A 13,874-nucleotide genomic window follows, 5' to 3' on the forward strand; every position below is an offset into this window, starting at 1 on the left:
GGAGCGCGGGGCGGTGCGGTCCGCCGGGCTCCCTTCCTCCCCTCCTCCCCGGCCGCGCATACGTTTGGTGAAGTAACCCTAGCTTCCTGCTAGCAGGTAACGGATCGAAAATGTGACCTCATGGATATACACATTTGTAAATCAAGCTAGGTGGAAATACACATCGTGTCTTTTTACTTTCTTCTTTTTTAGTTTTTATCTGCTGGAAACAGGGATGTCTCTTGCTCCTCCAGAAATGAAAATTAGCAGTACAAAGGCCTGGACTATAGAAAAAAAACCCTATCTACCTGTAACTATGCTTCTTTAAGATACACCTCGTTCAGCAGGTGCCCCGACACAGCACAGCTACCTGCAGAACTGCTGCAGCAGCACCAGCACATCCCTCTTGCCTCCCCGCGCAGCATGCCAGCGGCTGTGCAAGAGGGCGTTCATTCCTTGCCTCCCCACATGAGCACCTCTGGAAAATGAGGAGGAGGCTTAGGGCACAGAACTGAGAAGGCAGATTGCCGATCTACTACATATCCCAAAGACAGATTACAGATAAATAATTCTCTTGTGACTGCTGCTTTACATTGGTGCATTCACAGGGCAGGGAAATCTAACAAGACATCCATGTACTTAAAACTGGGTCGCAGAAGCCCCAGCTGAATAGACTAAAAGATTGATTTCCCAAAGGCCAATTTAAAATTATACCTAGCTGCCTTTTTGGAAGATATGTACACTCTCCTCCCCCTCCTGCCCAACACTTAGTTTAATCAAAGCTGTTTTAAGTGGATTGACAGTTTACAGTTAAGTGACAATTTATCATCAATTCCTGCTTAAAGCACTAAGCAAATGTAATTTAAGATCCTTTGCTATACAGGACACACTAGATTGTATGGTCTCATCCAGCTGTAACGGTCATTCCTTACCTATGGAGGTACAGGTTTCTCAGATCAGTATGCAATCATGGAAGAATTTATGCATTTAGTACAACTTTCCATTCTCTACAACTGCTTTCTCAGCGAAGTAGAGAGTAGGTCAACATCCAGTCAAGTGGCTGCAGACACAGCTATGCATCAAAATCTGATTCTATTTGCAATACCCTTTTTCATGAATATTCTGCATAGTACTTGCCTGAAGCAAGCGTCAAACTATGTATTTGGATTATGAATCCTTTATTACTTTTTATTATTTATGGACGATGCATTGTATTTTGCTGGCAATTTCACTGCTGTGGTCAGAACCCTCAGCGTAGGAACTCTGGAAGTAGGTCACAGGCTGAAGTAGAGGTGGCAAATCAGCAATTCAGAGAGTGCAAACAGTGCAGTATCTCCCCTGACTTTTGGCCGGAATGTCATTTTCTGTTCCTGTATCAACAGGCATAAACTGGATGATTAGAACTATAATTCAGTCAGAGAGAAGTTGCAAACTTGAGCTATCACTAATTGAATGAGTTCTGTGCAGTAAGAAGGAAAGGCAGAACGTGATAAGGAAGTATTGTCCCAGAGAGAAATAAAAATTACTATTACAAACCAGACTGAGTGTCACTAATACTCAGTGCTATAATGGATTATTCTATTAAAAAAGAAAAAAAAAAAATCCCGGCTATGCATAACTTGTGATACCTGACATAGCTAAGCCAGTCTTGCTTCTTTCTGTAGTGCTACAATTACACTTAAAACCAACATTCAAAAAACCGGTGACCATCCGTTTTCCTGGGGGGGGGAAGTAGGCCAGTAGCAAGAAGTTCTTAGCAGATTTGAAAGGACAGTACTGAGAAAAAGTTGACTTAATTTCTGAATATGTAACTCTCATTCAAAAGCAAAGCACATGCAAAGCAGCACCTCTTGCAGCCCAGTTTGAAATTACTTTAAGCAAAGTGTGATTTTCAAATAGTAAACATTTTTGTTAAGTCACAATTGATTTGTCAAGAGCGGCAAATATCGCACATACTTTTTCTGATGTGTGAAGCTTGGTCGCATGCTTAAATTCAAATGCAAAGTATGCTTCTTTTCAGAACCAGTGCTAAAGAAGTTTGCTTCAATTCTCCCCCAAAGTTTGGCTTTTCATGGTTCTGTGCCTTCACCGGCTTACCATTATGCCACAAAGAAAATATATCTTTTTAAAGGGTTGTTTATCTGCAAGGTATTGTTCAGAAACTTGTAGATGAGAAACACTTTTACACAGTGCACTTGAAATTTGTAAATTCTAAAATTCAGGTGAAATAATCTTTAAGCCTTTCAAGACTCACCTCTATCACACACACAACTATCGGCAGTCAAAAGCAGGCAGACAAGCAGCAAATGGTGATTATGAGTGTGAAACCTGCTGCTTTCTTTTGCTCTCTCACATCTCATTCCACCATCACTAATTTGTATTAGACTCCTGTGAGATTTAAGACAAGTAGGAAAGATTGTTAAGTGTTTAAGGCAAAGATTATCCGGTCTTCCTTACTCAGTAGGACAGAGTTAAAACCAATTTTTCCTTACTGCAGTACAGGCTTAAAGCTCTTACAAAGCTTCGCATGCACAGAGACCACAAAATTCTCCACTACTTTGAACAAAAGTCTCACTTAATGATTTTTCAGTATTTCTGGTGGAGGACAAAGCTTATTTTGCAAACCTTGATCTGAATTGCTTCATATAGACAATTCCTAGTTCCCAACATTTTTGTACAGGATGACCTGGCATATTTCTTATCTACATGTAAGACATACAGTCTCCACAAGCTGACAGAGTATACATCTGGAGTCTGACAGCTACTGTACAGAAAAAAAGACACACTACAAAAGATGCAAAACTAAAACATGTAAAGCGGAGTCCCTTCAAGACACTATTACTTTATTATTATGCATATATGAATGTTTGTTCCTTGGGACTTTTGAGTCAGTATGTTTTCAACAGGACATCTGCTTGTAAAGTCAGCAGGAAGTCTGACCTGTGTTTGGATTGAAAGTTCTGTATCAACGTTAGAGAAAGTGTGTCTGAAAATCATCTAATTTAATTTTCACTTTTCTAGTGTCTGGATTTTAGTCTAGAGACTTTGAAATGCTAATATAGTTCTTATCACCATACTGCCCGTTGATAAATTTTATTTTTCCAATGAGTATTAAAAGATAATACTCTCTGCAACTGTGTACTTTAAAGAAAAAAAAGGAGTGTTAGGTGAAGGGGAGATAGAAGGACCAAATTTTTTTTTTTTTTTTTAAAGCAAAAAGACAAGGTAGTGAAATTATACCAAAGGAAACAAAGCTAGTTAAATTTTATTTTCCAAAACTCCAACCTAAATAAGTATGTTAAATAAACATCCAGAAAACAGTCAGTGCTCACTCTATTAGCAGATGCACAAGTTATTTAACCAAACAAATAACAGTGAAATATTAACAGAATTATTTACATGCATATTTACAACGTGTTCTTTACAGTAGCTAACTCTTGGAAATATTTCCTTTTGTTTTTGGTAAGGGGTTCTACCCAGCCTAACCAGTAACAGATAACAGGAGACAGTACAACTGACTTTGGCAACAACAATGGAGCATCCTAGGAAAACTAACATGATTATATGGGGTCAAAAAAAGAGCAGTTGGCTTCAGAATGTTAACATTTATGAAATATATGAATTTACTCCAACTACAAAATTAAATCAAACTACATAAAATTAGAATGGAGAAAGTTACAAAGGTTGCAGGAAGGTTAGACATGTTAGATACATTGCTGGGGGGAGGGGAAAATCGAGCACTGCGAGAAGCATGGGTTAAAACATAACTATTCATATAATCTTGAAGAACACAACAAACTTAAAGGATAGTTTTTGCTTGTACAAGTTGAAAATAAGCTTATCTGAACCAAAGATCTTGAAAGCACCCAACTTCTATACTGCTTGCTTTTTCACATATCAACATATAACATGTTTATTCCAGAAAAAAAAGAGTCCAGACCTCACCCATATGGGTTTTGGAAGAGGAAGGAGGAGGAAATAAACAAAACAAAAAACCCCACACAAGACAATACCTTCACAAACCACTTCTCATGACCATGATCTACAGGAAAAAAAAAAAAAAAAAAATCCGTATTTGGATCATACTCTCCTTAGCCAAAAAAAAAAAAAAAAAAATTAAATACCAGATATCTTGTATGTGGTACAAAAGGATGAGTAAATCCCAATATATACCAAAACAAGCAAGCAAGCAATTAAATGTAGATCAAGTTATTCTTCCCCTTTCTCCCTCAAGGGAAATTTTATAGGACAGTTTCCCATTAAATTTTAATTTCAATTATGAATAATTTTTAAATCATTTTTATTGCAGCCAAAACATTGTTCATATACCTGTAAATAAAATAAACTATGATATATACACAACATTTTAAGTTACAGGGCGTAAGTTTATAATTTTTGGCAGATTCTGTTAAACAAAATGGAAGTTGTATAACTTTAGTACTTGGAGAAACTCAAGTTCCTTCTTTTGGTACAAATGTTTTGTGTCCCCCTGTATTCTAACCATACCTAAACTGGCTTAATAAACTAACATTAATGTGTAACATCTCACTGTTTTCTCTTATGTTCTGATTCTAGACAGAATTTTTCATATGCTTCTTCAATTTCTGGATCCATCTCGTCATCGATGTCATCAAAATACCTAAAAAAAAAAATCACCAAAGACGTTAAGTTTATGTACAGATTTTCAGTAACATTTATGTAGATGTCAAGAATAAAACAGAACTTTATAAATAGCAGTTAACTATGACATTTTCTTACAGGGGATGAAGAGGAAAAAGATCACGGATACTAGGAAAACAAATAAACAGAAACCTCAAAGCAGCATAGATATGTACAAGTAGCTACAGTGTTTGTCACCATTTTAGATCATCTTATGCTGTCCACAGTTTAGAAGACAGAAATAGTTCCCAAGATGACAGAAAATGCAATAATGCAATCCAAGCTTCCCAAAATTTAATAATGCATCTGTACTGATCTATTTGCAAGAAACATAATTAGCATCATATTAGCATAATTTTTGGTTGGTCAACATCCTAGTTCAAATACTGCATCAACTGTCTTGGTTGCACACTAGTCAAAGAACATATTTATATAGAAAACCTGCATTCCCAGTTGTTGATATATGAAAGAAGGCAACCTTAATTCACCTCCCTATTGCATCTGCATTATATTACCTTCTATTATACGGTAACCAGTCTTTCGGAAAAGATTTGTCTTAGGTCACAGAAAAGACTGGATCCCATTAATGGTAAGTATTGCACAGAGTGGAGACTAGCAGAGAGTTTCAAAATGAAGCTGGGAAGTGATGCCCATCACTTCAGCTTTCTTTCTCCCCACAGTTATTAGGAAGTAAATTGAGTGTTCCTTGTTTTCTCTAGGTCCAACTGGAATGTCCATCACCATAAACTAGGACAATGGAGTTGTAGCTTGAACATGATAGTATATATAATGCTAAGCAGCCTTAAAAAAGGTCAGCAGCTATTGACTGTCAAAAAGTGTGCGTTAATTTCAGGCGCTCAGTTTATTGTCTTCTGTGCCTTAGTTCCAAACAAGGGAATCTCACCTGCAGAGAGGCCATAAATGGTGTATTTCACACAAAACCACAGAAAGTGCCACAGAAACATACAAGGAAAGTATTTTTTCTTCAGCATTGTGCATTGAAGAAGCAGTCTACATATTTATTTGTTCCTTCTTTCTTGTAGAAGTGTAGACTTGAGAAGGGACTCAACACAGAACCCTTCTCCCTGATGTCAGTCATGAGAAATAGCTGAAAGAGGATCAGCATACATTTGTCTAAGCTTTTCTTAAGCCTTCAACAAAGAAGGTTCCACAGTCACCTTGCATGAAGGTTGATTCCCAGTCTTCCACATGTCACTTTTCGGATTTGCAGTGTTTAACTGCTGTCTGCCTCCATTTTGCATTTAATTTGTTCTTCTACGCACAGAGGTTCACGTGGGTCTTTTTTTCCCCTCAGTATGAGCTTGTTGATTTCTGATGACATCTCTAATTTATCTTCCAAAGTTTTGCCACTCCCCTCAGCTAGGCACGATCTAAAAGTTTTCTAATTTGCTAACAAAAATACTGATCCAGGCCAGCACTCTTATCACACATAAACACAACACTGAAAATGTTCTTAGGTATCAAATCATGATCTGAAAGTCCTCCTTCAACCAGGTGAGTACAAAGCTCAGAGCAATTTATTTCAGACCATATTTCTTTTACTGGTTTCCTATTAAATTCTTATAAACCGGTGTCAGAAAGTCAGACTATATTCCCATCTATTGCTTCCTCCTTTGCCATTAGGTTGCTTGTCTTGTTCTACAGGAATACTGAATAGCCATTTAATTGAGGGAATACTACTTAGCCTGAGGAAAGAAACTTAACAACCTCCTCCTCCCCCTGAAAGACTGAAAATTTTGTAATCATCTCTAGCTGGGATGTGTATACACATCAGTCAAATGAATTCAGGTTGCCTCACTACCAACATTTGAAGGTCTGGTGCTTCATTCTGCTTTCAAATTTGTTTTTTTTTTTAAATGCAGAAGAGAGTATGTTTGTACATATGCATAAATATCTGAAATTTAATTACCCTACTCAATTGGATAAATACAAAATTTGTTTCAAACTTGCATTATTACAAACCAACTTAGACCCAAACAAGTACATAACTTCCACTGTAGAGCTAAATAATAATTATATTATTTAGTTTCATTTTTGTCAAAATTGGATTCCTGAGTCTGCAGTAAAAATAACTAGTATTAAACCCCCCCCCCCATCACTCAAAAAGAAAACATACGGATCTCCAGGTCCTGATAGATCTGTTCCGTTTTCTTCATAATCTGGAAACAAATCCTCTCTTTCAAGCAGCTCTTGGTATTTTTCTTGGTAATCTGGTAAAGTAAAAATGAGACTGAGTAATATATAAGACTAGTCCTCTAAATTAACATACATCTATACAGTTTGAAAATAGCCTATTTAATGAAACTATAAATGGCATGAAACATATTATAGGAAAAAAGCCTGCTACAGTGTTTTCTCAGGACATCAACTGACCTCTAAGAATAATACCTATCTTCCCAGAGAACTCTGAAGGCAGTCACAGATGTCTTTACCTCAAATGATGTCATGCCATGTTGTGCTTGGATTACAGAAAACAAAGAAACCAAGGAAGAAACAAATCCTTTTGCTACTAACAACAGACCAACAAAAGAAGACTTGAAGATTTCTGGCTTCCTTGAGAGACCAAGTGGTGAGGACTATGGCACAAGTTCTTCTAAACTATATGAACTCAAATACATATTCTCCATTTCAAACATTTACCTTCTTTTAATACAGAATAAGGCATGTGTTACACAAAGCCAGGAATTCAGACATAATTTTGTCTTTTAAGCTGTACGAGTTTCAGATGTTTCAAGAACAACTTACTATGTACTTCAACAGGACATAAACTTACAACTTTTTAAAGATTGAGAAGACAGGTATACTAAGCTTGTGAACGTACCTGGATCTGCTGCAGTGAAAGGAACACCATCAGAAGTGTAAAAAGTTGGCTCATTCTAAGAATAAAGTTATATAGAAAGTTACATGCATTCAGAAAGACAACTGTGTGTAGTTTTCAGCAATGTGATTGTCTGTGAATCAAATTAAATTTACATTAAATTAAGGAACTGAAGTGTCCGTACATTCTTACCATAAAATAGTTTGGGTCATTTTCAGGGGTAGCTTCTGTATGTAGAGAAGTTCCATGAACTCTACCCCAGTTACTTGATCGCAGTTCTACTAGTTTCAGAAGCATATGTTTCACATCTCTGAAATAAAGACAAGCACTACAAAAGTTAGAATGTTTTGTGCTAAGCAAGAAATTGGGCTTCTCTTATCTTGCAATTACTAGATAGTTAAATCCCACCCCCCCAAGCTCTAAAAAGGACAAAATTTGGTCCAGTCTGCAGATAATTGAGTTAATTTTTTTCCCTGGAAGTCTAGATGCTTTGTGTGTCAATTATGAGATACTCGCCCTCTCCACTTCCTCTGTGGTTAAGTAAGGAGCCCATATGAAACAGAAATTGCTGTAGTTTTTATCAAGATACCAAACCTGCAGCACACGTTGAGGAACAAATCCTTTTCTGATAAAAGGATAGTACTGGGAAAAACAGGGGGATGATCTTCAAATTATATTTTAATCATCTCATTTATGCTCCTAACTTTAGCCCTCTTCATCACACTGAAATTTTGCAGTCAACAGTGAGAAGTCATGTCTCTAATACATTAGATACCACCCCACATTTCATCCCTAAAATAAGAGAGATTGCTTTCTTCTTTTAAGCAAGTCCATGGAGAATAGTCTCATTAAGGAATAAATAAAATCTTCAGTTGTTTTCTCTTATTAAAGTGAGTTTGTGCTTCTCTGTCTTTGAAGCCTCGGCTTGTGCTATCGATTTTCTCTGGTTCCTGAAGGAAAATTTTCCTCACCTGGCCTGGAGGCAGCTCAATGACAACCCACAGGTGCTATGAGCTACCTGTTGGCTGCCCTCCATGTGGCAAGAGATCAGGTCACAATGTCTGAACCCTCTATAGGTTTTTAGTAAGTTTGCAAGAAACTGAGGATGAAGTACAGCAAAATCAGATAACCTCATGCACGCAGTTGATTGCAAATTGAGAAGCAGAATACATTAGCCAATGCCTCTTTTTTTCCAGACTGCAGTAAGACCCTGCCAAAAAGGCATGCTCTCCAGAAAAAAAAAAAAACAAACTCCCAAACCAAAGCATATTCCATTTTGCCTTTACATTTATGGTGATTTGTATATATTTAATACTGTTACATATTTAATACTGTTTGCGTATATTTAATACTGTTAAATTCAGATTTAAAAGTATAAACTATGAGATGTCGCCACTATCGTCTCTTTGTATATATACTTGCTCTTAGAGCCTAAAGCACTTATGGAAGATTTCAAGACCTAAGAGGTTAAAAAAACCAAAACAAAACCATTAGAGTGGAACATGCATCTCTATTAAAAGATAAATACAAAAATGAAAAAAAAAACCAACCAAAACCAAACTCCCCAAACCCTCTCAATTGAAAAAATTATTGGGTTTTTTTTTCTACATGGGAAGTGACCCAAGTATCACCTTACTTTTAATAAATAAAAGTTTTTAAGATAATGTTTTGGACATGTTCATTATTCTTGAAGATTTTTAAGGTGTTCTGTTTAATATAAAAACAAAATACTGCACATAAATTTAAATTCTCACCTGCTACAGTTTGCATCCAACACAACATTTTCAATTCTCTGAATCATTTCCTCCATATCATTTTTTCCTTTTTCTTTCCAGGCATCTTTTAAAACTGAGCCTGTCAACTAAAGACAAGGGATTAGTATTTTATTTCTTTTTAAAGAAAACTACAAAACTTTAATAAACTGTCAACAGAAGAGATTCTGTAACAATTCATAACATTTAGATGCGTTGTGTGACCACCTGAGGGCTGAAGCTCCAATTGCCTACATCTTTTTGCTAAATAGATTAATAGACCTTGTAAATAGTTTATTTTAGACTATAGACAGTATGGTAGCTCTATGTCCAATGTTTATGTTACCTAGAAGTTCACAGCCACTTCTCTCCTTTCAGTCTTGAAATATGATTTTGAAAAAACTCTTCAGTGACATTTGTTAGATCTTACTTGATTTAAGTACATGCTATAAAAAAGGAGACCTTATTTTTGCAGATGATGCCACCAGCTTACGTGAGAATAACAAATAGTTTAATAAACTTTAGAAACACTTCAGTCAACTTAGCTAGCATCAGACATGCCAGAGAATTTCATCTGGGTATATATTAGAGGAGCCAAGAATTATCTGACCAAGCCAGCCTGAATTTTAATACATAAAATCTGTGAGGCTGAAGCTGCTGCCGAAAGCTTTAGCAGCAGTCTAGAACTGCTGTGGATGAGCAGGAGTTGCACAGTAGGAGTTAAATCAGAAAAAATTAGTTTGCCGCTATAATCAAAGTTAACAGCAATTCCTGATCTACTCAGCATAAATATTACATGATCCAAAGTGCTTGGAATGGCACCTGATGATACAAAGGAATAATTTATTGCTTCAGTAATGAAACCAAGGTTTCACAAGATAGCCCAACCTAGCTACAGATATACTCCAACATTTGTAGATGCTATAAGACATCAGAAAACACTTGCATTAAAAAATAAAAATCTGTTCTGTAACACCTTTTAGATATAGCAATGTGTCATAAAATAATTTAGATCACTGTCTTTTATTTTAGAATTGATGCTGTGAAGCCAAATAAATATTCCAAGAATAACCACAGAAATAGTGAGACCTCCATCTTCTTTGGAGCATGATTATAAAAAACAGCAGCACTGGAAAGCTTCCTGATTTGTGTACTGTCTTTTTGAAAGGTCCTTCAGTGGGCCTTGCCTCAGGGAAGCACTGCCAACGTAAGGATTGACCACAGGAGTGAATGTGCTCATTGAACACAACCTCACACTTGCAACCTGCTTCAACATCCAAACTTCAAATGAAGGGTTTAAATTGGAAGATGTAAAACCTCTCTTCCGTATTCGCTATTTACCATACCAAAAGAAGCTGCCAGAATTGGAATTCAAGATAGAAGAGTCTGAAAAATAGTGGAGTGGGAGGAATGGGGAAGAATGAGGAAACACAAACCAACCAGCCACAAAAAAAACAGAAACAAAACTCCAGAAAAATACTGTTTAGTTTTTCACCTTCATTCCTAAAATAAACTGTTTTCCCAACTGTGAGTATAACCACGGCTAGTGAAGATAAAAGCTTCTCCCTGCATAGAGGCTAACAAGTTTTTCAAGAAAAAGTAAAACTTAAGAGCAAAGAGGTTTGTTTTCATCATGAAAGAGAAATATATGTATTTCTACAGTAGTAATGACACAGACAATACAGTATGAAATAACGGATATCAAGAACCTTTTGCTGCAAAAAGTGGTAGACCCTAACTGCTGAGTGTCCTTCAGAACAGAGAACATACCCAAAACCCCACAATTCCTTCAAGATGGTTAGTTTTCTCCCGCACCAGAAGCAGCAAAAGGAGACCTGAAGGGACTGTTTACTCCTTTGTGCCTTGGCTTCAGTTCTATTGCTCTTGTATGTACACAGATGGCCTCGCGTTTTACTTTCAGAGCAGTATGTTACTTTTTTTTGTTGGCTCAATTTCATAATGGTACTAAGGAAAAAAAAAAGTACAGCTTGCTCTGCTAATGATGTAATGCATAAAACCCTATAAACACTTCCTCATTTGCAGTTTCCCCCACTACTCCCAAAGGTAGGAGTATTAAAAACAGTATTAACAAAAACTTGGTATTTTTTTTCTTTTAAAAAATACTGTCTCACCTTCAGTAGTTTCACTGCACATATCAAATTACTGTCCACAGGATTAGAGAAGAGCGCATTTAGTAATTCCCGAAGGCCTTCTTGAAGAATTTCTGCTCGCATTACCTGTCCCTTTGTTCCTTTAATCTGCAAAATATATATTAAAAAAACATTTAAAAGACTTAAGTTTTAGAAATGAATTTAGTCACATTTTCTCTCTTGAATGCTGTATGATTTGGTTTATGATCAACATAGTTGAGCTCTTTAGTTGGAAAATCATGCCAAATACTGTATTTTAGAATACAGACTTTGAGTAATATCCTTACAATTCTGACATCTACGTAACAATGCATGTCTAGCATTTTGTTTCTTTGCCAATAAATTGCTAAGAAAAGCTACCAAATGCCTGGCAAATGGTCCACAAAATCCCAAATTCCCAGAACCCCATGCTCTTTCCCATACTACATTGTGTATTCTCTACAGCTGTAGTGGCTTACTTCTAGAAGGCACTCTTTATGTATTTAAAAAATTATCGAAAATGGTTTAAAAATAAATTGTATACTCCACAGAACTGAACAACTCCCCCTCCCCCAAACTGTCTGCAAATCTTCCTTTTTACTTCTAGCAAGTGAAAAGCAGATGTCAAGGCCCACTTATGAATGGAAATGGAAGAGTCAGAGAATTATTTTCTTTCCTCATGCCAGCAGAACATTTTTATAGTGTCTGCTTAAATCAAACCATTGAAATAATCCAGTGAAAAATACATTTAAGTACACTACAGCAGTTAGTGAACTTACTGAACTCACAGGTATAAGAATCAAAGAAGTTTTACGTGTACATACACCTTTTTGTACATATCACAGGTACAAAAAAACAATCTAAATACAAGATTTCGTGCTTCATGCAGAAGCCAAGGACTCAACCTTCAGAGTATCTTTAAAGGTCTGCATTTTTAATTGCTTATTTTGAGGATTTCCACATCTTCCTTAAGGGTTTGATAGTAGCTCCTATCGGTGGCTGAATACTGTATTACATGGGTTATTAATCCTGATCTGCTTCTGCTAGGTTGTAACATTTCCTGTGGTGGTAAGTGTAGTCATCTGGGGCTTTTGTCCGTCAAAAGAATATACCTGAAGCTTCATTCCAAAAGTGATTTATGATTGGTTCTTTTTAATGAATTCTTACACTTTTTTTTTTAAAATCTTTATACACTTCTAACGATCTTGTCCTTTTTTGTTTATCTGTTTCTGGGACACACATTATAGTGAAATTGTTCTAAAGTTCATTTACTTTATTCCCCTCTCCCTTTAGAAAAACACCTCAAATTATATTCCATTTCAGTGTTTACCTAAACACAACAAAAAATGAATGAAGAACCACCTGACATGCAACTATCTTCTTACCTCTAGGTTAAGGTAAAGTTCAGCTAAGAACAGCACAAAGGCATGAAATTGTTTTCGAGTAGTCTCATCTCCTTTGGTAGCTTCATCTCTGTTTTCATACTCTGTTCGACACCTGTAAATATTAAAATGAAATCATACCATCTGTAGACATCCCAACATACATAACATGCTACTTATTTAACAGAATGCTAAGAACTTATGAACCGCATTAAAATTGTTAAATGCTGAATGCTGGGAAGTATGATTTGTGAAGGAAAGGAGAGGACTTCACAAAGACACCGTGGATTTGTGTCCTTTTAGATGAATACATATGATTACATGATTATGTTTTCAAGCACTGAGATATCTGAGACAGCAAAATGAAATAGAGCAAATTGTAACTGTCTTTTAATTTTTACATGTTGTACAGTTTATGTATTAGAATATGGGCCCAGGAAGTTTAACACAGGCAACCAAATGTCCACAGAAATAAAGTAGATATACTCTGAAAGACATTTTCCCCCTTTCAGGGTGCTGCCCACATTGTCTTAGATGCCTTTATGCTTACTCAATAAATTCTTTATCTCACCGTTTTAAGTGACAGTGATGCATAATTCATGACACCAAGCTGAGTGGTGTGGTTGATACTCTAGAGGGAAGGGATGCCATCCAGAGGGACCTTGACAGGCTAGAGAGGTGGGCCCATGCGAACCTCATGAAATTCAACAAGGCCAAGTGCAAGGTCCTGCACCTGGGTCGGGGCAATCCCATACATGGATATAGGCTGGGCAATGAGTGGATTGAAAGCAGCCCTGCGGAGAAGGACTTGGGGGTATTGGTGGATGAATAACTGAATATGAGCTGGCAATGAGCGCTAGCAGTCCAGAAAGCCAATTGCATCCTGGGCTGTATCAAAAGAAGGGTGGCCAGCAGGTTGAGGGAGGTGATTCTGCCCCTCTACTCTGCTCTGGTGAGACCCCCCCTGGAGTACTGCGTCCAGCTCTGGAGTCCTCAGCACAGGAAAGACATGGACCTGTTGGAGCGGGTCCAGAAGAGCGTCACAAAAATGATCAGGGGGATGGAACACCTCTCCTATGAAGAAAGGCTGAGAGAGTTGGGGTTGTTCAGCCTGGAGAAGAGAAGGCTCTGGGGA

The 13,874-nt window shown here is 36.9% G+C and overlaps 1 protein-coding gene across 2 annotated transcripts in view; it reads right to left on the bottom strand.

The window, feature by feature from the left end:
* Positions 1–4,263: 4,263 nt before the first annotated feature.
* Positions 4,264–13,874, bottom strand: part of PAIP1 (poly(A) binding protein interacting protein 1) — a 25,885-nt gene continuing 16,274 nt past the window's right edge. For both annotated transcript variants that reach the window (XM_009274544.2, XM_009274543.2), the window contains 7 exons: positions 12,743–12,854; positions 11,361–11,486; positions 9,232–9,338; positions 7,670–7,787; positions 7,481–7,535; positions 6,776–6,869; positions 4,264–4,618 (listed from right to left, as the gene is read on the bottom strand). In XM_009274544.2, coding sequence (XP_009272819.1) covers positions 4,525–4,618; positions 6,776–6,869; positions 7,481–7,535; positions 7,670–7,787; positions 9,232–9,338; positions 11,361–11,486; positions 12,743–12,854 — 706 coding nt within the window. In that variant the 3' untranslated portion in view covers positions 4,264–4,524. The remainder of the gene's footprint in view (positions 4,619–6,775; positions 6,870–7,480; positions 7,536–7,669; positions 7,788–9,231; positions 9,339–11,360; positions 11,487–12,742; positions 12,855–13,874) is intronic.

The sequence above is a fragment of the Aptenodytes forsteri genome, unplaced genomic scaffold (genome assembly GCF_000699145.1).
Source record: "Aptenodytes forsteri isolate BGI_AS27 unplaced genomic scaffold, ASM69914v1 Scaffold176, whole genome shotgun sequence".
Lineage (NCBI taxonomy): Eukaryota > Metazoa > Chordata > Aves > Sphenisciformes > Spheniscidae > Aptenodytes > Aptenodytes forsteri.